We start from the raw sequence: 20,723 nt of genomic DNA on the forward strand, positions 1-20,723 counted from the left end.
CCCTGTCCCGCCTTACACAATCCCAGGGCAATCTCTCCCCTTTCGTCTATATTCAGGCCGCTTTAATGTCTAACTGACCCCTCCCTCGAATGATTAGTTGGAAGTGGCCAGGACACCTTCACACTGAACACTTGCAGCCAAATAAAGTAATTGCCGGAGACGGCAGCGCGCGCAGTGGGAAACACTGAACCAGGAAGTGGCGGAGTTACAATGGCTGCGAAAGACTCGGTCGAGAGTTGGACCGAGGAGGTAGTTTGTCCCATCTGCCTGGATTTCTTCACCGATCCGGTGGCACTGGAGTGCGGGCACAACTTCTGCCGCTCCTGTATCACACAGAGTTGGGACAGGGAGGAGAGAAACTCCTGCCCGGAATGTAGAGAGGAGTTTACAGACCGCGCCCTCAAAGTAAATCGGGCCTTAGTTAGACTGGCTGAGAAAGCTCGAACACTGAGCCTGAATCGGACAGAGAAGGAAAGTAAACTTCACTGCGAGAAACATCAGGAAGAACTGAAGCTGTTTTGTGAGACTGACAAGAGGCTGATCTGTGTGGTTTGTGCAGCTGGGCGGGAACACAAGTCTCACAGCTTCATGCCGGTAGATGAAGCTGTTGAAATCTACAAGGTAAAAGCAAATCGGATTTGATGACATCATTGTGTAATCTATTCTTTATTGTCTGACATGTTTATTCTCTGATCTGAAACCCAACCCCAGGATCAGGTGGAATCATCTTTCGAATCTCTCACAGAAAAGAAATCAGACATCGAGTACATGGAGCAGCTACAGGAAGAGAACATTTCTGGAGTTCAGGTGAGGCTTTGTCTTATTGATTTAAGGTTTTTGTGTAGATTTAATCCCTCTGTTGTGTGTAATCAGTGGGCACCTGTGTAGAGCTCAGTGGTCGAGGGCCCGAGCTATTGGGAGAGGTTGGGCAGGCAAGGACTTTACCAAATGGAGCGCAGGAGTCTGAATAATGATGTATTGCACGTGTATAATATCATGAAACGTAATGTTCGGGTGAATACTCAGTCCGTTACCCTGAGTAGGGCGTCGAAAGTGCGAGGGCATGGGTTTAAGGTGAGAAGGAACAGATTTAATACGAACATTAAGGGCAACTTTTGTAGTGGGTATACGGAATGAGATGCCAGATGAGGTAGTTGAGTCAGGTACCATAACAATCCCTTTTAAACGTCATTGAACAATTTCCTGGAGAAAAAAGTTTTAGAACTATCTGGGGCAAATGCGGACAGGTGGAAATAGCGCAGATGGGACGTCTTGGTCGGTATCTAACACCCCTTGCTGTATGAATCTGTGAAGTCTGTCATTAAAAATGGTGCTGCTGTCTGCTAGTCCTGGTGACGTGGTTCTGTCCAATGAGAGTTAATGGACACATGAAATGGAACAGGTTGCAGGGAATTGTACTGGGGAAATGGGAATGATGTGCTTGTACATTACTTTCACCAACTATTTCAGTCATATTAAGCCGAGCTCTTGAATTGCCAAGGTAATGAAAGCAATGGATTAAATAGAGGTAAAAAGGGATTAAAAGTACCATTAGCAAATTTGCAGATGATACTAAGCTGGGTGATAGTGTGAATTGTGAGGAAGATGCAATAAGGCTGCAGGGTGACTTGGACAGGTTGTGTGAGTGGGCGGATACATGGCAGATGCAGTTTAATGTAGATAAGTGTGAGGTTATTCACTTTGGAAGTAAGAATAGAAAGGCAGATTATTATCTGAATGGTGTCAAGTTAGGAAGAGGGGATGTTCAACGAGATCTGGGTGTCCTAGTGCATCAGTCACTGAAAGGAAGCATGCAGGTACAGCAGGCACTGAAGCAAGCCAATGCAATGTTGGCCTTGATAACAAGAGGAGTTGATTATAGGAGCAAAGAGGTCCTTCTACAGTTGTACCGGGCCCTGGTGAGACCGCACCTGGAGTACAGTGTGCAGTTTTGGTCTCCAAATTTGAGGAAGGATATTCTTGCTATTGAGGGCGTGCAGCGTAGGTTCACTAGGTTAATTCCCGGAATGGCGGGACTGTCGTATGTTGAAAGGCTGGAGCAATTAGGCTTGTATACACTAGAATTTAGAAGGATGAGTGGGGATCTTATTGAAACATATAAGATAATTAGGGGATTGGACACATTAGAGGCAGGAAACATGTTCCCAATGTTGGGGGAGTCCAGAACAAGGGGCCACAGTTTAAGAATAAGGGGTAGGCCATTTAGAACGGAGATGAGGAAGAACTTTTTCAGTCAGAGAGTGGTGAAGGTATGGAATTCTCTGCCTCAGAAGGCAGTGGAGGCCAGTTCGTTGGATGCTTTCAAGAGAGAGCTGGATAGAGCTCTTAAGGATAGTGGAGTGAGGGGGTATGGGGAGAAGGCAGGAACGGGGTACTGATTGAGAGTGATCAGCCATGATCGCATTGAATGGCAGTGCTGGCTCGAAGGCTGAATGGCCTACTCCTGCACCTATTGTCTATTGTCGTTTGTAAATGGAATTAGTGTAGATACGTACAGAGCCCAGCATGGACATGTTGGTCTGCACTGCAGGACTCGACACTGACTAGCCAAATGTCACATTCCATGTCACGAGGGAACACAATATATTGATTTTGAACTTTCATCTGACAGGAAGAGTCACACAACCTTCAGTCACAGATCACATCCCAGTTTGCTGAACTGCACCAGATTCTCACTGAGAAAGAGCAGTGCTTACTGGGAGAGATTCAGGAGGAAGAGAAGAAGATTGTAAAAACAATGGAGAAAAATCTTCAAGAGATTCAAGAGAATTTAAAGTCCATTCAGGAGGAGCTCTCAAAGTTACAGGAACAGATAGATCACAAGGACGGCGTGATATTTCTGAAGGTGAGGGGTTACACTACAGTTTGGCGAAGTGAAAGTGGACATTCCCAAAAATGGTGGGTTAAACTTCTGAAATAAACGCCGCATTTACCAGTAGTTCAGAACTGGGTCAATGTTCCGTCTGTTCCAACTACTCACCACATCCGACAACAATGCACCAAATTCCAGGAATCCTCATGTATTCATCCCACCTTCAACTTAAATTTATCTGCAATATTGTCTTCAGGCTATCCTCTGAATTCCACGTTCTCTTTACTGCATTCGGGATTTTTGTAGCAATTTGGCGAAATACCCGCTGTCGGGATCATGATGATCCATCTCAGTTTATTGACATTTGTGTTTTATTTATTTCAGGAGGTAGCTGGTCGCAAGACGAGGTAGGACATGCTTTTTTTTTTTTTACTTTATTTTTATTATTATTTTTTTTACATACATACAAACACAAACTAAACAAACATAGGAGATGCATATTGAATGTAAATACCCTTACTTTAAGTTCCCAAAAACGGAGGAGACTCGAGTCCCGGCATTGCCTGTATTAATAATGACCATCTTTTATCAAACATGTCTGTTGTCAACTGTAACCTTGCTGTGATTTTTTCCATTATATACACATTTTTTACCCTATCTCTCCATTGCATTATGCTTGGAGGCTGTGGTTTCAACCACGAAGTTGTTATCGTCTTCTTTGCTATCAGCAGCAGGATTCTCAGTAAATGTTTCGAACTCTTATCTGTCATACTGTCAGGAATTATACCCAAAATGTAAAGTGCTGGTTCCAGAGGGAAGTTAATGCCCATAATCTGTTTAATTTCCTTTTGAATATTCTTCCAGAAATCCTGTATTTTTGGGCAATCCCAGAATATATGAGTGGAGTCCCCAACTTCTCCACACTCCCTCCAACATAAATCAGTTGTATTACTATATTTCGATGTAATGAATGGAGTATAAAAGTAACGCATTTTAACTTTCCAGTCAAATTCCCTCCATGTTGGGCTCTTAGTTAGTTTATGTCCCTCTTTAAATGATTCCTCCCACCCTTCTTCTGATATTATGATATTCGCTTCCAGTTCCCATTTTTCTTTGATATGTAAGTTGTTCTCTTTGGATTCATGTTGTAGTGCTTCATAAATTTTTGATATAATCCCTTTTTTTGACTTGTCTTCCGAGAACCCCCACAACACTTCCTCTAGTTTAGATGGAGTCTTGCAGATGTTCTCCCATTCCTGATGTTTCTGTAGGTAATCTCTTAGCTGTAAGAATTTGTAAAAGTCATGAGCAGGTAAATTGAATTCTTTTTGAAGTTGTGTGAATATTTTCATTGTTTGTCCCTGAAACATTTGATGTATGTATATTAGCCCTTTGTCAGCCCATCTGTCAAATCCTGAGTCCATGGTAGATGGTACAAAGTCTGGGTTTTTTGCTATTCTAGTAGCCCTGCTTACAGAATTTGACAGCTTCAGCTTCTTTCTTACTGCTGACCAGATTTTCATTGTTACCCTAATCCACTCGTTGCCCATCCTGAGCCTCTTCAGGGCCTTCTCGTTTAAAAATGGGAGTGATTCTAAAGGCAAATTTTTACAAGCGTTTTGCTCCATCTCCACCCACATTGAATCTTTCTCTTTAGTGGTCCACATGATTAAGGCTCTGAGTTGCGTTGCCCAATAATAATTTCTTAAATTAGGCAAGTTCAACCCTCCCTTTTCTTTTTTGCTAAGAAGCGTCTTGTATTTAATTCTTGCTTTTTTACTTTGCCATAAGAATTTCGATATAATTTTATCCAGTTTTTTTAGAAAAGCTCCCGAGATCATAATAGGCAACGATTGGAACAAAAACAACAGTCTTGGCAATATATTCATTCTGACTGTTTCTACTCTTCCCACCAGAGTCAACGGTAAAATCTCCCATCCAGCCAAATCATCCTTTATCTCAGATATCAGTTTCCCATAATTAGCTTCAAATAGCTGTGCTGTATTCGAAGTGATAATTATACCAAGGTATCTAAACCCTTTTTTGGTCCATTTAAAATGGACTTTTTCTTTAAGTTCCTCTGGACAATCTCCTGAGAGCATCATTGCTATTGATTTGGCTTCATTTGTCAAATATCCTGATATTTCACCATATTCTTTTAGGTTATCTAGTAGAGCTGGTATAGACGTGGAGGGCTCCACTATGTATGTTAATAAATCGTCCGCAAATAATAACGTCTTGTGTTCTATGCCCCCTTCATCTTTTATTCCTTTAATGTTTTTATTTTGTCTTATTGACTCTGCTAACGGTTCAATACTTGCAGCAAACAGTAGCGGGCTCAGGCAATCTCCTTGCCTGACTCCTCTTTTGAGGTAGAAGAAGTCTGAGCAGCAGCCATTAATTCTGATCCGTGATTTGGGATTTTTATAAACAATTCTTACCCAGTCTATAAACGTTGAGTGAAACCCAAAAACCTTCAATGTTTGATATAAAAAGTTCCATTTCACACGGTCAAACGCTTTTTGTGCATCTAGGCTAAGCAGCATGGTAGGTCTGGGATTATTTTTAGCACATGATATAAGATTTAGTGTTCTCCTGATATTGTTAGCCCCCTGTCTCCCCGGGATAAACCCCGTTTGATCTGGCTTGATTAATTTAGTTATATGTTGTTGCATTCTCTGTGCTAGTATGCTTGTTAATATTTTTAAATCATTACAGAGCAAGCTGACCGGTCTATATCCCTCACATGAAGTCGGATCTTTGCCCTCCTTATGTAATACGGAAATTATGGCTTCTGACCAAGTATCTGGGCGGTTTCCTGTTGATAGCGCATAATTAAAAACTTTACATAATTCTGGTGTTATGTCTTCTGCAAAACATTTATAATACTCCCCTGGGAAGCCATCTGTACCTGGGGATTTGTTACTTTTAAGGGTTTTTATAGTATCGGCTATTTCTTGTGACGAAATTGGTTTTATCATTTCAGATGCTTCTTCTACCTTTAATGCTGGTAAATGTAGTTTTTTGAAAAATTCTTGTGTTTTGGTCTCAGTGAGATTAGATTCTGAGTCACTGTATAAGTTTTTATAATATTCTGCAAAGGCCTTTGCTATCTCTTTTGGCTTAGCCATAATAAAATTGGAAGTGGGATGTCTTATTTTTGTAACTATTCTATTTGTTTGAGCTTTTCGCAGTTGGAATGCCAGTAACCGGCTTGCTCTGTTACCCATCTCATAATATCTTTGATTTATAAAACGAAGAGCTCCTTCTGCTTTATATGTTAAAAGTTCGTCTAACTCTTGTCTCATTTTTTTTAATTCGACGAGAACAGAGTTGTTTCTTGTTCTTTTATTTTCTAACTTCAACTCTCTGATTTTACTTTCTAGCTTTCCTTGCCTTTCCATTCGGGTTTTTTTCAATCTGGAAGTTATCTCTATTATTTTCCCTCTCATGACTGCTTTTCCTCCCTCCCATAATGTCGATGGTGAGACCTCGCCATTGTCATTTATTTGAAAATATTCCTTTAAGTTTAGTTTTAGTTCTTTGACAACCTTTTCATCTGATAGGATTGACACATTAAGTCTCCAGTACTTAAAGAAGGATTCCCTGCCCAGCTCAATGGATAGTATGACAGGGGCGTGGTCACTTATAGTTATGGATTCTATACTGCAGTCCCTGACTGTATGTATCTGTTGTTTTGACACACAAAAAAAGTCTATTCTCGAATAACTCCCATGTGGATTAGAATAAAAGGTAAAATCTCTTCCTTTAGGATTATTATGTCTCCATGGATCAACCAGACCTAATTCTTTTATAACATTATTTAGGACTCTGGATTTTTTTGTTTTTGGTCCCCTCTCAGATGGCAACCTGTCTAAGTTACCATTCTGTATGGTATTAAAATCCCCTCCCAAAATTATCATCCCTCGTCCGTTACTGGTAAGTATATTGGCTATGTTTTTAAAGAATGTTTCATTTTCTTCATTTGGGGCATAGATGTTTAATATTGAAATACTCATATCTCCTATTGTGCCAACCACCATGATATATCTTCCCATATCACCTTTAATCACTTTCTCTACAGAAAATGGTAGGGATTTATTAATTAGTATGGCCACCCCCCTTTTCTTGCCATATGAAGCATGGAATACTTGGTTTACCCATTCCCTTTTCAGTTTTTTATGTTCATTTTCACTCAAGTGAGTTTCTTGGATTAGTGCAATGGCACATTGTAGTTTCTTCAACTGACTCAATATTTTCTTTCTCTTAATAGGGTGATTTAGACCGTGCACATTATAAGAAACAAGGTTCAACTTATTCATGACATTTTAAGATGTAGGCCATAAACTCGGTTCCTCCTATAAATCAAAACAACTGTGCAAAACGATACACAGCGAAAAAACAAACAAACAATACACATCTCCCTCTGAACTACTATACAAACATAACATGTGACTCCCAAAAGTCCCGTCATCAGAGAGTGTGGCAATCTCTCTGGGGAAATAGCACAATGTGCACCTGCAACTTCTCAGAATTAAGTTGCTCCTTGCTCAAATTGAGATCCAGCTTTGCTCCTTCAACCAATTTTGACATTATTCAGTATAAGTGTTACTTAAATCCCATAACTAGCTCCTTTTCAATTCTTTGAACATTAAACATAAATTCAGATTGTCCGCATTATATATACCTCAGGATTGTCATTATTTTTTTACCCTTAGTTCCAGGCTGTTTTTTTTTTTTTTTTAGTCCTTACCACTGTGAACCTCAGAGTTCACAGACCGAGGGCTTGTATGTCCGCCTCTGTGATGGGTGGCTGTCTCCTCTTTCCCTTCTGTCCTGTCCCCGTAGTCCAGCTGCCCTCCATCCTCACTCTCTGTAGTTTCTCCCACTCGTCCTCCTCCACATGGATCCCCATGTCCTTCAGCATGGGGGCAGCCTCCATCAGTGTATTGAATGTCTTCGTCTCTGTTCCCAGAAACACCTTCAGTCTTGCAGGATATGGGGACTGTGCCTTTATGTTTTTCTCCTTCAACTTTTTTATTACATCCCGCACTTGTTTCCTCTTCTTCTGTATCTCGGTAGTGTAGTCATGGTTGAAGTAAATGGTCCGTTCCTCATATGTTATTTTTTGTTTCCATGCTTGTTGTATGATGCGGTCTTTCACCTGGTGATCAATGAAGCGGGCGATGATGGCTCGCGGGGGAGCCGCACTCTCTTTCAGTCTGGTAGTCAGCGAGCGGTGCGCTCTTTCGATGCGGATATCGACGGCCGCCGAGATTTGTAATGTTGTTCGGATGAAATCAGTCACAAATCCTATGGTGTCGCCTTTCTCAGCGCCCTCCGGGATCCCATGTATCCGTATGTTATTACGTCTCGCTCTTGCTTCCAAGTCGTCACATTTTGCGGCTAACGCCGCCTCCCTTTGAAGAAGAAAGGCGACTGATCTTTCCAGCCGCGCTGCCCTGTCTTCCGTCTCCCCCAACCTTTCTTCTATGTTCACTGTTCGTCGCTCCAGTGAAGCGGTTCTCTCCAAAAGCTCCTTTAAATTAGTTTCTAGTCTCACCAGAGCTTTTTTGTTGTCATTTACCGCTTCTGTGTGCTCTTGTCTTAACTTGCGTAGCTCCGCCAATATTACGGAGTCTTGTTCCCCACAGCTGGTTCCCTTATCTGGCGTGGCTCTCTTTGCCAAGTCCGTAGCTTTAGTATCCGCATTATCTTTTTTGTTTAACCTTGTCTCCATATTTTTATTCATCGTTAACTTTCGTTGTCGATATAACTTGCGATTGGCCCGCTTCCTGTTGTTACTAATGTTTAAAAGAGCTAGTTTTAATTGGTTTCTTTGAGAGCTAACTTTTTAGATTGTCTAGTCCAACATGTCGCCACCGGAAGTCTGTAGGACATGCTTTTGACTGAAACAATGTACGTTTTAAAAAACCAGCTCAAATGCTCAGTTTATAACCAGCTATTAAATATTTGCAGGTTTAGTGATGAAGCCAAACCAATGTTGGTGGTAGATGACGCTTTGCCGATTGAAACGTTTGATCGCACCTTTTTCTACAACATGGCATTGAGAGAAACATCTGATATCATCAAGCGAGGTAAAACTGATACCTCTTAACACCTCTTTTCTGAAGAAAACTGCGTTCTCCAGAATTGATATCCACGCATGAAAATGTTTTGATGATCCAGCCGAGATCATGTTGCAAACTTTGACAGACATCCTCGCAACCCAAAACATTTCCCATTCTCCACAAACGTACTATACACACCTCCTACATTCACATCCAAGCCATGAAAATATAAAATAAACAGCAAAGGTTGCAGCACCGATCTGTGATACACACCACCAGTAACATACCTTCAGGCAGAAAAATCATCCTTCTACCGCTACCTTCCACCTCCAACCACCAAGCCAATTATGGGTCCATTTTACCAACTCGTCTTGGGTCCCACCTGCCTTCGCTTTCTGGACCAGCCTTACATGCGGAACATTGTCAAGTCCCTCAGTGAAGTTCATATATTGGTTCACAATGAGATCAGTGTGTTAGTTGTACACACCCATCAAATCCACCCGTGAATCCGCTCTCTTTCATCGACCCCACAACCACAAGTCTCCTCCCATTCTGTACAACACCCGATCATTCAACCTCTGCTTCCTTCCATGCTCCAAGCCACCCCTCCCTCTCTCTCACCCTCCACTCATAGAAACAGGGGCAGGTCATCTGGCCCCTCGTGTCTGCCCCCTTTCACTGTGATCATGATGACCCCACCACGCACCTCTACCTCCTCTTTAACAACCTCAAATTACCTCTAACCTCTATATCCTCCTGCTCCGATCTGCCTCCACCTGTGAGTAGCCTCCCCCCCCCTTCGTTTCTCCTTCACCACCGCAATCTCGCAATCCTCCTCACTCTCCGCACCCGTCCTCCCCGTCCACCCTCCCCCACCTCACGAAATTCTCCTCGCCGTCCTCGGATTAAAAACTCCAGGGGAGATGTCTGTTGTCCCCCCGATGTGGTCGTGGGTGAAACCCCGGGCAGGGTTTCAGTTGTCCGCCCGCCTGTGCCCGAGGCCGAGCGGCCTCTCCCCCGGTCCCGGGGCCGCGCTGCCCGAGTCTCCCCCCGACCCCTCCCCCCCCCCCGGGGACTCTCTGATTCTCTGCTTCTCCCCCCAGTCTCCGTCACCCTGGATGTGGAAACAGCGCATGCGCTGCTCGAGGTGTCTGAGGATCGGAAGAGGGTGAGACGGACCGGGACCCGGAGGAGTCTCCCTGACACCGGGAAGAGGTTTACAAACTGGCGGTGTGTGCTGGGATCGGAGGGGTTCACATCGGGGAGACATTACTGGGAGGTGGAGGTGGCGGGGAGTGAGGAATGGAGTCTGGGAGTCGCCGCAGAGTCTGTGGAGAGGGAGGGATGGGTCACACTGTCCCCGGAGACTGGAGTCTGGAGGATCGTGTGGGAGGATGATGAGTTTGTTGCAGTCACCTCCACTCTATCCCCTCTCCCCGCCCGTCCCGTCCCCGGGAGGGTGGGAGTTTATCTCAGTTACGAGTCCGGGACAGTTTCATTTTACGACGCGGCCACCAAGTCCCATCTCCACACCTTCACTGGGAATAAATTCACGGGGAAACTTTATCCTTCCTTCTGTACTTTGGATGAAGACCATTGGCTGAAAATCTGCTCCGGTTCCGCTCCGGGTGTGTAAAAGGGTCGGGTCCCGGGACCGGCGTCAGGAGCGGGGCTCAGGGGCTGTGGGGCAGAAACCCGGTGGACAACAGGTCGGCGCTGAACGGCTCCCATTTAATCCCCAACTGCAACACGACCTCCCAACTTCCATCCTCAATACTCTGACTGATGAAGGCCAATGTGCGAAAAGCCTTTTTGACCGCCTTATCCACCTGCGACTCGACCTTCAAGGAACCATGCCCCTGAACCCCTAGATCCCTCTGCTCTACAACACTCCCCAGAGGACTACCGTTCACTGTGTGGGTCCTGCCCTTGTTCCACGTCACAAAATGCAACACCTCATTACAACATCGCGGGCTCCAGTCTGCGACCCGCCGGCGCGCACATCACCCGCTGTGGCTCCGCTCACGTTTGTAACTCTTCACCTTTAACTTGATGTTTAATAAAGTCTTTAAAAAATAACCCGTGTTTGAGTTCTCTCCGCGTCTCCGCGTCACGGTACAGAGATCTCTTCAAACAGCAGACGCGAGGATCCGTGGATACTGGTTGTACAAAAGGAAAAAGACACACAGAGAGCTGGAGTAACTCAGCGGGTCGGGCAGCATCGGTGGAGAACATGGATAGGTGACGTTTCACAGAGTGCTGGAGTAACTCAGCGGGTCAGGCAGCATCTGTGGAGAACATGGATAGGTGACGTTTCACAGAGTGCTGTAGTAACTTAGCGGGTCAGGCAGCTTCTCTGCAGAAAATGGCACGGTGATGTTTTGGGTCGGGACCCACCTTCAGATTGAAATGAGTGGGGTGGGGGGGGGGGGTGAAGCCGGAAGAGAGGAGCTGCAGGACAAAACCTGGAGAATGATAGGTGGATAAAGGTGAGGGCCGAATTTGATAGGCAGACATTTGGACAAAGACCATAGTTGAAAAGACAGAAAGCGTGAAACAAGAAGATAAAGGTACACACAAAATGCTGGAGTATCTCAGCGGGTCAGGCAGCATCTCTGTAGAGAAGGAATGGGTGACGTTTCGGAACGATACACTTCTTCAGACTCCCGCCCCCTCCCCTGACGATTGCCTCACGGGAGGGGGTACGGCGCGGTCTGAATGGACGAAGAACCATATAGGATCGTGTCGGGCGCCCTCCCGGAGCAGCAGAGAACAACCCCGGCCTCGGATCGTGTCGGAAACGGTGCCGGGAGATCGACAACTGGTCACTACACGGCGGCGCACGTTGCTGTGTACTCGGGGTACGCCAGCGTGTACGCGGGTACATGGCTCCGTGAGCATTATTTGGGAGTGTAATAAAATACCTCGGTACATAAAACTCTGTTGTCAGAATCCGGTGATCTATCAAACGCACGACATCTCCTTCTACGATCGTTCAGTACAGGGTCTTGACCCGAAACCTCGTCTACCCCAAATTCCCCAGAGACGCCGCTCGGCCCGCGGAGTTACCCCCATCGCTTTGTGTCAATTTTCTGTAAAGCAGCTTCTGCGGTTCCTCGTGGGCCCCTGGTGATCGACGTCAGGCTGGGATGCGAGTGGGGCGGGTCTGGCTCACTGTGCTGCTCTCCGGGGCTGGAGGGGTTAACGGGGCGGGCGGGCGGAAACTAAGTAAGTAGTGGGGGGGGGGAGGGGGGGTTGACAAATTGGGAATACGAAGCTGGAGTTAAAGGGGAAGCGAATACAGGAGAAACTGTAAAGGACTCTCGAATGAATGGGAAGGGAAGTTCTAGAAGGGATAACGAGAGTAAGGTCGGGGCCAATTGTGACCGGTGTGAGAGGGGAGGTTAATACCGAAGTGAAAGTGTCGTATTTAAATGCGCAAAGTATAAAAAATAAAGTGGATGAGCTTGAGGCTCAGTTAGACATTGGCAAGTATGATGTTGTGTGTATCACAGAGACGTGGCTACGAGAGGACCAGGGCTGGGAGCTGAATATTCAGGGGTACACAACGTATAGAAAAGAAAGACGAGTGGGCAGAGGGGGTTGGGGTAGCTCTGTTGGTGAAAAATGATATTCACTCCCTTGCAAGGAGTGACATTGAATCAGGAGATGTAGAATCAGTATGGATAGAGATGAGGAATTGTAAGGGTAAAAAGACCCTAATGGGAGTTATCTATAGGCCCCCAAACAGTAGCCTCGACATAGGGTACAAGTTGAATCAGGAGCTAAAATTGGCATGTCACAAATGTAATGCTACGGTGGTCATGGGAGATTTCAACATGCAGGTAGACTGGGAAAATCAGGTTGGTAATGGACCCCAGGAAAGAGAGTTTGTGGAATGCCTCCGAGATGGATTCTTAGAACAGCTTGCACTGGAACCGACCAGGGAGAAGGCAATTCTGGATTTAGTGTTATGTAATGAACCTGACCTGATAAGGGGACTTGAGGTAAATGAGCCATTAGGAGGCAGTGACCACAATATGATAAGTTTTACTCTACAAATTGAGAGGGAGAAGGGAAAATCGGAGGTGTCAGTATTACAGTATAGCAAAGGGGATTACAGAGGCATGAGGCAGGAGCCGGCCAAAATTGACTGGAAGGAGGACCTAGCAGGAAAGACTGCGGAACAGCAATGGCAGGTATTCTTGGGAATAATGCAGAAGTTGCAGGATCAATTTATCCCAAAGAGGAGGAAAGATTCTAAGGGGAGTAAGAGGCACCCGTGGCTGACAAGGGAAGTCAAGGACAGCATAAAAATAAAAGGGAAGACGTATAACATAGCAAAGAAGAGTGGGAAGCCAGAGGATTGGGACTCTTTTAAAGAGCAACAGAAGATAACGAAAAAGGCAACTACAGGGAGAAAAGATGAGGTACGAGGGTAAACTAGCCAATAATATAAAGGAGGATAGTAAAAGCTTTTTTATGTATGTGAAGAGGAAAAAAATAGTCAAGGCAAATGTGGGTCCCTTGAAGACAGAAGCAGGGGAATTTATTATGGGGAACAAGGAAATGGCAGACGAGTTGAACCGGTACTTTGGATCTGTCTTCACTAAGGAGGATACAAACAATCTCCCAGATGTTCTAGTGGCCAGAGATCCTAGGGTGACAGAGGAACTGGAGGAAATCCACATTAGGCAGGGAAAAGTTTTGGGTAGACTAATGGGACTCAAGGCTGATAAATCCCCAGGGCCTGATGGTCTGCATCCCAGGGTGCTTAAGGAGGTGGCTCTAGAAATTGTGGACGCATTAGTGATTATTTTCCAATATTCTATAGATTCCGGGTCAGTTCCTGTGGATCGGAGGGTAGCTAATGTAATCCCCATTTTCATGAAAGGAGAGAGAAAACGGGAAATCATAGACCAGTTAGTCTGACATCAGTGGTGGGGAAGATGCTGGAGTCAATTATAAAAGACGAAATTGCGGAACATTTGGATCGCAGTAACAGGATTGTTCCGAGTCAGCATGGATTTATGAAGGGGAAATCATGCTTGACTAATCTACTGGAATTTTTTGAGGATGTAACTAGGAAAATTGACAGGGGAGAGCCGGTGGATGTGGTGTACCTCGACTTTCAGAAAGCCTTCGACAAGGTCCCACATAGGAGATTGGTAGGCAAAATTAGAGCACATGGTATTGGAGGTAGGGTACTGACATGGATAGAAAGTTGGTTGACAGACAGAAAGCAAAGAGTGGGGAAAAATGGGTCCCTTTCAGAATGGCAGGCAGTGACTAGTGGGGTACCGCAAGGCTCGGTGTTGGGACCGCAGCTATTTACAATATACATCAATGATTTGGATGAAGAGATTAAAAGTACCATTAGCAAATGTGCAGATGATACAAAGCTAGGTGGCAGTGTGAACTGTGAGGAAGATGCTATGAGGTTACAGGGTGACTTGGACAGGTTGTGTGAGTGGGCGGATACAAGGCAGATGCAGTTTAATGTGGATAAGCGTGAGGTTATCCGCTTTGGTGGTAAGAATAGGAAGGCAGATTATTATCTGAATGGTGACAAGTTAGGAAAAGGGGACGTACAACGTGATTGTATTTATGTATTTATTTGTTTTTTGCATTTATTGCATATATGTTTGTACGCACCGTCAGGATTGGCTATTTTTTAATTTCGTTGTACTCGTTGCAATGACAATAAATGAATATTATTATTATATTATTATATTATCTGGGCGTCCTAGTGCATCAGTCACTGAAAGGAAGAATGCAGGTACAGCAGGCAGTGAAGAAAGCCAATTGCATTTTGGCCTTCATAACAAGAGGAGTTGAGTATAGGAGCAAAGAGGTCCTTCTGCAGTTGTACAGGGCCCTAGTAAGACTGCACCTGGAGTACTGAGGAATTTGAGGAAGGATATTCTTGCTATTGAGGGCGTGCAGCGTAGGTTTACCAGGATAATTCCCGGAATGGCGGGACTGTCCTATGTTGAATGACTGGAGCGACTAGGTTTGTATACACTGGAATTTAGAAGGATGAGAGGGGATGTTATCGAAACGTATAAGATTATTAAGGGATTGGACACGTTCGAGGCAGGAAACATGTTCCCAATGGTTGGGGAGTCCAGAATCAGGGGCCACAGTTTAAGAATAAGAGGTAGGCCATTTAGAACAGAGATGAGGAAAAACTTTTTTAGTCAGATAGTTGTGAATCTGTGGAATTCTCTGCCTCAGAGGGCAGTGGAGGCCAGTTCTCTGAATACATTCAAGAGAGAGCTAGATAGAGCTCTTAACGATAGCGGAGTGAGGGGGTATGGGGAGAAAGCAGGAACGGGGTACTGATTGAGAATGATCAGCCATGATCACATTGAATGGCGGTGGGTACAGGCTCGAAGGGCCGAATGGCCTCCTCCTGCACCTATTGTCTATTTTCTATTGCCATTGGCTTTCTTCACTGCCTGCTGTACCTGCACGTTTACTACTGTTTTTTGTTTTGGTGGGGGTGGGGGGGGGGGGAATGAATGAAATGTCTGATTTCTATAACTATTAATAGACTTCTGAATGAGTTCTACATGTCCATGTGTAAGTAATGTTGTGTGGAACTGCAGGCCCATCCACTTTGTGGTCAACACTCCCACCGTGTGGTGATCCGCTGCACTACAGGGCCTGCCACTGTGATCAACACTCCCACCGTGTGGTGATCCGCTGCACTGCAGGGCAGTCCCCTTTGTGGTCAACACTCCCACCGTGTGGTGATCTGCAGGCAGGCAATAGACAATAGACAATAGGTGCAGGAGGAGGCCATTCGGCCCTTTGAGCCATCACCGCCATTCAATGTGATCATGGCTGATTATTCTCAATCAGTACCCCGTTCCTGCTTTCTCCCCATACCCCCTGATTCCGCTATCCTTAAGAGCTCTATCTATCTCTCTCTTGAATGCATTCAGAGAATTGGCCTCCACTGCCTTCTGAGGCAGAGAATTTCACAGATTCACAACTCTCTGACTGAATTTTTTTTCCTCATCTCAGTTCTAAATGGCCGACCCCTTAATTAAACTGTGGCCCCTTGTTCTGGACTCCCCCAACATTGGGAACATGTTTCCTGCCTCTAACGTGTCCAACCCCTTCCTTAATAATCTTATATCATCATATCATATCATATATATACAGCCGGAAACAGGCCTTTTCGGCCCACCAAGTCCGTGCCGCCCAACGATCCCCGTACATTAACACTATCCTACACCCACTAGGGACAATTTTTTTTTATAACATTTTTACCCAGCCAATTAACCTACATACCTGTACGTCTTTGGAGTGTGGGAGGAAACCGAAGATCTCGGAGAAAACCCACGAGATCTTACTTTTCAATAAGATCTCCTCTCATCCTTCTAAATTCCAGTGTATACCATACCTCTCCCCCACACTCCCACGGCCCCTCTCTCCCTCTCCTCCAACCATCCGTCTCCCCACACCTCCTCCCCCATTTCTCCCCCTCCTGCTCTCCCCACGTCGCTCAATATTTGCCCACTTCTTCTCTCCCCGTCACATTGCTCCCTCCCCTCCACCTCTCCCCATCGCTCCGCTCTCTCTCCCCACACTCCTCCTCCTTTCCACTCCTCCCCTTTAACCTCCCCACACACCTCCCTTTCCGTCCACACTCCTCCCCTCTTTCTCACCACACTCCTCGCTCTCTCTCTCTCTCTCTCTGGATAAGCAGTGACATTATCAGTGTGGTCAGTGAATGGTCTGGATAAGCAGTGACATTATCAGTGTGGTCAGTGATGGGTCCGGATAAGCAGTGACATTATCAGTGTGGTCAGTGATGGGTCTGGATAAGCAGTGACATTATCAGTGTGGTCAGTGATGGGTCTGGATAAGCAGTGATATGATCACATTAAATCGATGTTTTACATTTGATACGATGTAAAATAAAGAAGCCTTTCTTTTTTCCTCTTCAGTTTTTATTGATTTTTCACAGAGATATATACAAAACAGTAGAACACCATCGACGTAAATAAAATAAAATAAGAAAAACATCATAAATAAATGAATAAATAAACAAAGGAGATAAATAAATGCACACATTTGAATACGACAGTATGGTACACCTACCAAATAAAATATAAAAAAGTAACAATGATTGGTTATCAAGAGATATTTCAATATTCGCACAAACATACCATCTCGTTCTATATAACACAATCTTCCAATATCTAGCTTTGCATTTATCTAGTTCGTGTCATGGCTCAAATAAACGATCAATTTTTCCCACATCTTCTCAAATAATCCCTTCTTTTTAATTCAAATGTTCGACTCTAAAGGGTTAACGCAGGTTCCATATCCATAATTAATCTAAACTTTAATGAGCACTAATTCCACCTTGCTGATCTATCCACGCTGGTAAACACGGCAGCTGAAGATGCGTTGACTTGTTATTTTATTCTTAATTAACACAGGTTAGAAATGCTAATTAACTCTCTCCGGCAGACACTTGAAAGAATAACACATAATGCTGAAAATTAAAATGCAGGATCAGATCTGAGAAAGGGGGAGATGGGTAAATGTGCTGTGTACTTCTCCCAGTGGGGAATATTAGTTCCAGCCGGTGAACACGAGCTGTGGCTCTATTCAATCTGCAGTTTATTTTGTGGTGAACTACTTCAGACTAGTTGACAGGTAGGTGTGAATTCAAATCCACAGACCAGACAGCAAGGTCGGTCTGAGAGTAAATGTTCAACTCATCCGTCTGGGCTGTCCACACAGCGGCACAGAGAAAGCTGCCACACACGCAGACTTCATTTATGTGCTTATTTATCAAGCAATTCAAGAGAGCATATCTCCCATCATGCAGTGTAAACCTGGCACTCGTAGAAACTGAAATAAACACTTCAATGATCAGGGACTGCTATTAAAAATGACCAATGTATATGACAGACAATTATAATGTTTTCTGCTTAATCTGCATCTTTGAGAAGAGTGGACATCTATTGATGTTTAATTCCCCTGATTTCAAGGCTCGAGTTCAGTGGTAATAAAATATCCAAGGGCCATTTAATAGCAGTTTGTCTGTTAGTGCTGTACCTGGCGCATTGATATTATCAGTGCGGTCAGAGGTAGGTCTGGATAAGCGTTGGCATTTTCAGTAATGAATCTCATCTGTAATGAGCTCTCACGGCATCTTGTTGTTCTATCCACGTTGGCGGGTGCAGACGTATTTATTTGTTATTTTCACTTTAATAGGCAGCAGTGTTAATGAGTCGATAACTTTCTGCGGGGTACGATTGAAAGAATAACACGTTATGTGTCTCTCCCAACACATCTCACTCTCTCTCTCTCTCTCCTCCTCCTCACCTTCTCTGTCCTCTCTCTCTCCCCACTTTTCCGATTCTGCTTTCCCACCTGCTCCCCTCTCCCCACACTCCTCCACACTCTCTCCCCACACTCCCCTCTGTCTTGCCACACTCCTCCAATCACTCTCCCCATACTCATCCCCCTCTCTCCCCACTCTCTCCCCACTCTCCTCCCACTATCCATCCCCACACTCCTGCATTCTCCCCACACACTAACCACTCCTCCTATTTTTTCCCCCACACTCCTCCCCCTCTCCCCCACATGCCTCCCCATCTCTCTCTCCCCTCGCACATCCCCCTCTCTGCCCACAATCCTACCCCTCACATTCTCCACACTCCCCCTATCTCTCCCCATGCTCCACCGCACTCTCTCTCCCCACTCCTCTCATTCCCACACTACTCACCCTCTCTCCCCAATCCTCCCCCTGTTTGTCATAAGGTCGTAGCTGATAGTAGAATTAGAGAGAGGGAGCGAGAGAGAGTTGTGTGTGAGAGAGAGAGGGGGTAGGGGGAGAGAGGGGGGAGGGGGAGAGATGGCTCTGTATATGTGGGGGTGGTGGGGGAAATCTTATTTTCTAATCTCCTCTTCAACGGAGATGCGACCTTTCCCGTGTCGTATCTCCGTTCGCGCTACGGCCTAACACCGTGGAGTCGGCGGCCTCCAGCTGGGATCGACGTTGAACACTCCGGTCGCAGGGCCTGGACTTACCATCACGGAGGCTTCGGCCGTGGGCCCTGCAGACCACATCGGGAGTTCGCAGGTCCCTGGCTGACGACCGGCTTACGGGAGCTCCAGCCGTAGCAGCTTCGACCGCCCCGAAGCGCGAGGTTTGATTGACCCGCTCGCAGGCCCTTCATCGCCCTGCGTGGTCTGGCCGCGGCACTTCCCATCGCCCGGTGTGGGCTCAGGACCTTCATCGGCCTGCTCGGCTCGGCCCTGGGGACTTTCCATCGCCCGGTTGGGGCTTCAAAAGTCGGGAGCCTCGATCGCCTCGTTGCACCACGGGAGAAGGATGAGGAGGAGATAAGACTTTTCTTTGCCTTCCATCACAGTGAGGGTGTGCCTGGAGCAATCACTGTGATGGCTGTTTGTGTTAAAATTGTAATTGTGTGTCTCGTGTTTTTATTGTCAACTGCCGGACCCTGACGTGAGAGGACGATGGCGCTATTTGTTCGCCGCTTTTCCGTCAGGACAGTTCGTCTGTTTGTTTTTATGTCATGACTGTTTTTGTAAAGCGTATTTGAGCACTTGGAAAATCGCTATATAAAATAAATGTTTATTATTATTATAAATATTAGCTTAATATATTGTAAATTGTGTTCTCAACTGGAGGGGGGGTCATGGTATCAAATATTAGTTTAGTTTATTATTGTAAATTCTGAAAATGAAGTGGAGAGGGGGAGAGACAGGGGGAGAGAGGAGAAAGAGAGACACGGGGGAGAGACTGGAGAAAGGGAGAGAGGGGGTGAGAGAGAGGGGGAAGAGAGGGGAAGTGAGGGAGAGGTGAGATAGAGGGGGAAGAGAGAGGGGGAGAAAGGGAGAGAGAGGGGGAGAGAGAGGAGGAAGAGAGGGGAGAGTTCAGTTTTTATTTTAACTTAGTTTATTTTATTTAGTGAAAAGGGAGGAGAGAGAGAAATGTGGTGAGGGGAAGAGAGAGAGAGAGAGAGAGGGGGGAGGGAGAGGTGGAGAGACTGGGGAAGAGAGAGAGTCTGGGGAGAAAAGGGAGAGAGGGAGAGGGCAGAGAGAGGGGAAGAGAGAGGAGAGTGGGGAGAGAGTGATGGTGAGGATGGGGAGGGAGACAGAGTGGGTAACAAATGTCAGTTTAATTTATTGTTGAATTTATTATAAAATGGAATGCGAGAAAGAATATCAAATATTAGTTTAGTTTATTATTGTGAATTAATTGATTATTGTGAGGGGAGGGGGAGAGAAAGGGGAGAGATTATTTTTAGTTTAGAAACATAACGACGTAGAAAATAGATGCAGGAGGAGGCCATTTGGCCCTTCGTACCAGCACCGCCATTCATTGTGATCATGGCAGGTCATCCACAATCAGTAACCTGTGCCAGGTTCTCCCCATATTCCTTGATTCCGCTAGCCCCAATAGCTATTTAATTTAGTTTAGTATATTTAGTCAAAAGGGACGAGAGGAAGATGGGGTGAGTGTGAAAGAGAGAAGGGGAGAGAGAGAGATGTATGGAATGTATCATATATTAGTTTAGTTTCCGCGTTATATCTCTCAATGAATAAATGTGTGAACGGGCGATCGCTGGTCGGAACGGACTAGGTGGGCTGAAGGGCCTGTTTCCGTGCTGCATCTGAAATAAAAAGGGAAAAAGTGAAACTGGTAGAGGAGGGCGAGTTTTCCGCCTGTTTCGAGACAGCCGACTTTTGCCTCCTGTTCCCACCAGAGGACAACAAAAAGGCCGTTTACTCCCCGTAACCACGAAATATCACCAACCCCA

At 45.3% G+C, this 20,723-nt stretch overlaps 1 protein-coding gene across 1 annotated transcript in view; it reads left to right on the forward strand.

Moving 5' to 3' along the window:
- Positions 1-210: 210 nt before the first annotated feature.
- Positions 211-20,723, forward strand: part of LOC144612238 (zinc-binding protein A33-like) — a 60,235-nt gene continuing 39,722 nt past the window's right edge. The window contains exons 1-5 of the mRNA XM_078431797.1: positions 211-621; positions 712-807; positions 2,633-2,866; positions 3,218-3,240; positions 8,813-8,931. Coding sequence (XP_078287923.1) covers positions 211-621; positions 712-807; positions 2,633-2,866; positions 3,218-3,240; positions 8,813-8,931 — 883 coding nt within the window. The remainder of the gene's footprint in view (positions 622-711; positions 808-2,632; positions 2,867-3,217; positions 3,241-8,812; positions 8,932-20,723) is intronic.

Source organism: Rhinoraja longicauda, chromosome 43 (genome assembly GCF_053455715.1).
Source record: "Rhinoraja longicauda isolate Sanriku21f chromosome 43, sRhiLon1.1, whole genome shotgun sequence".
NCBI classification, from domain to species: domain Eukaryota; kingdom Metazoa; phylum Chordata; class Chondrichthyes; order Rajiformes; family Arhynchobatidae; genus Rhinoraja; species Rhinoraja longicauda.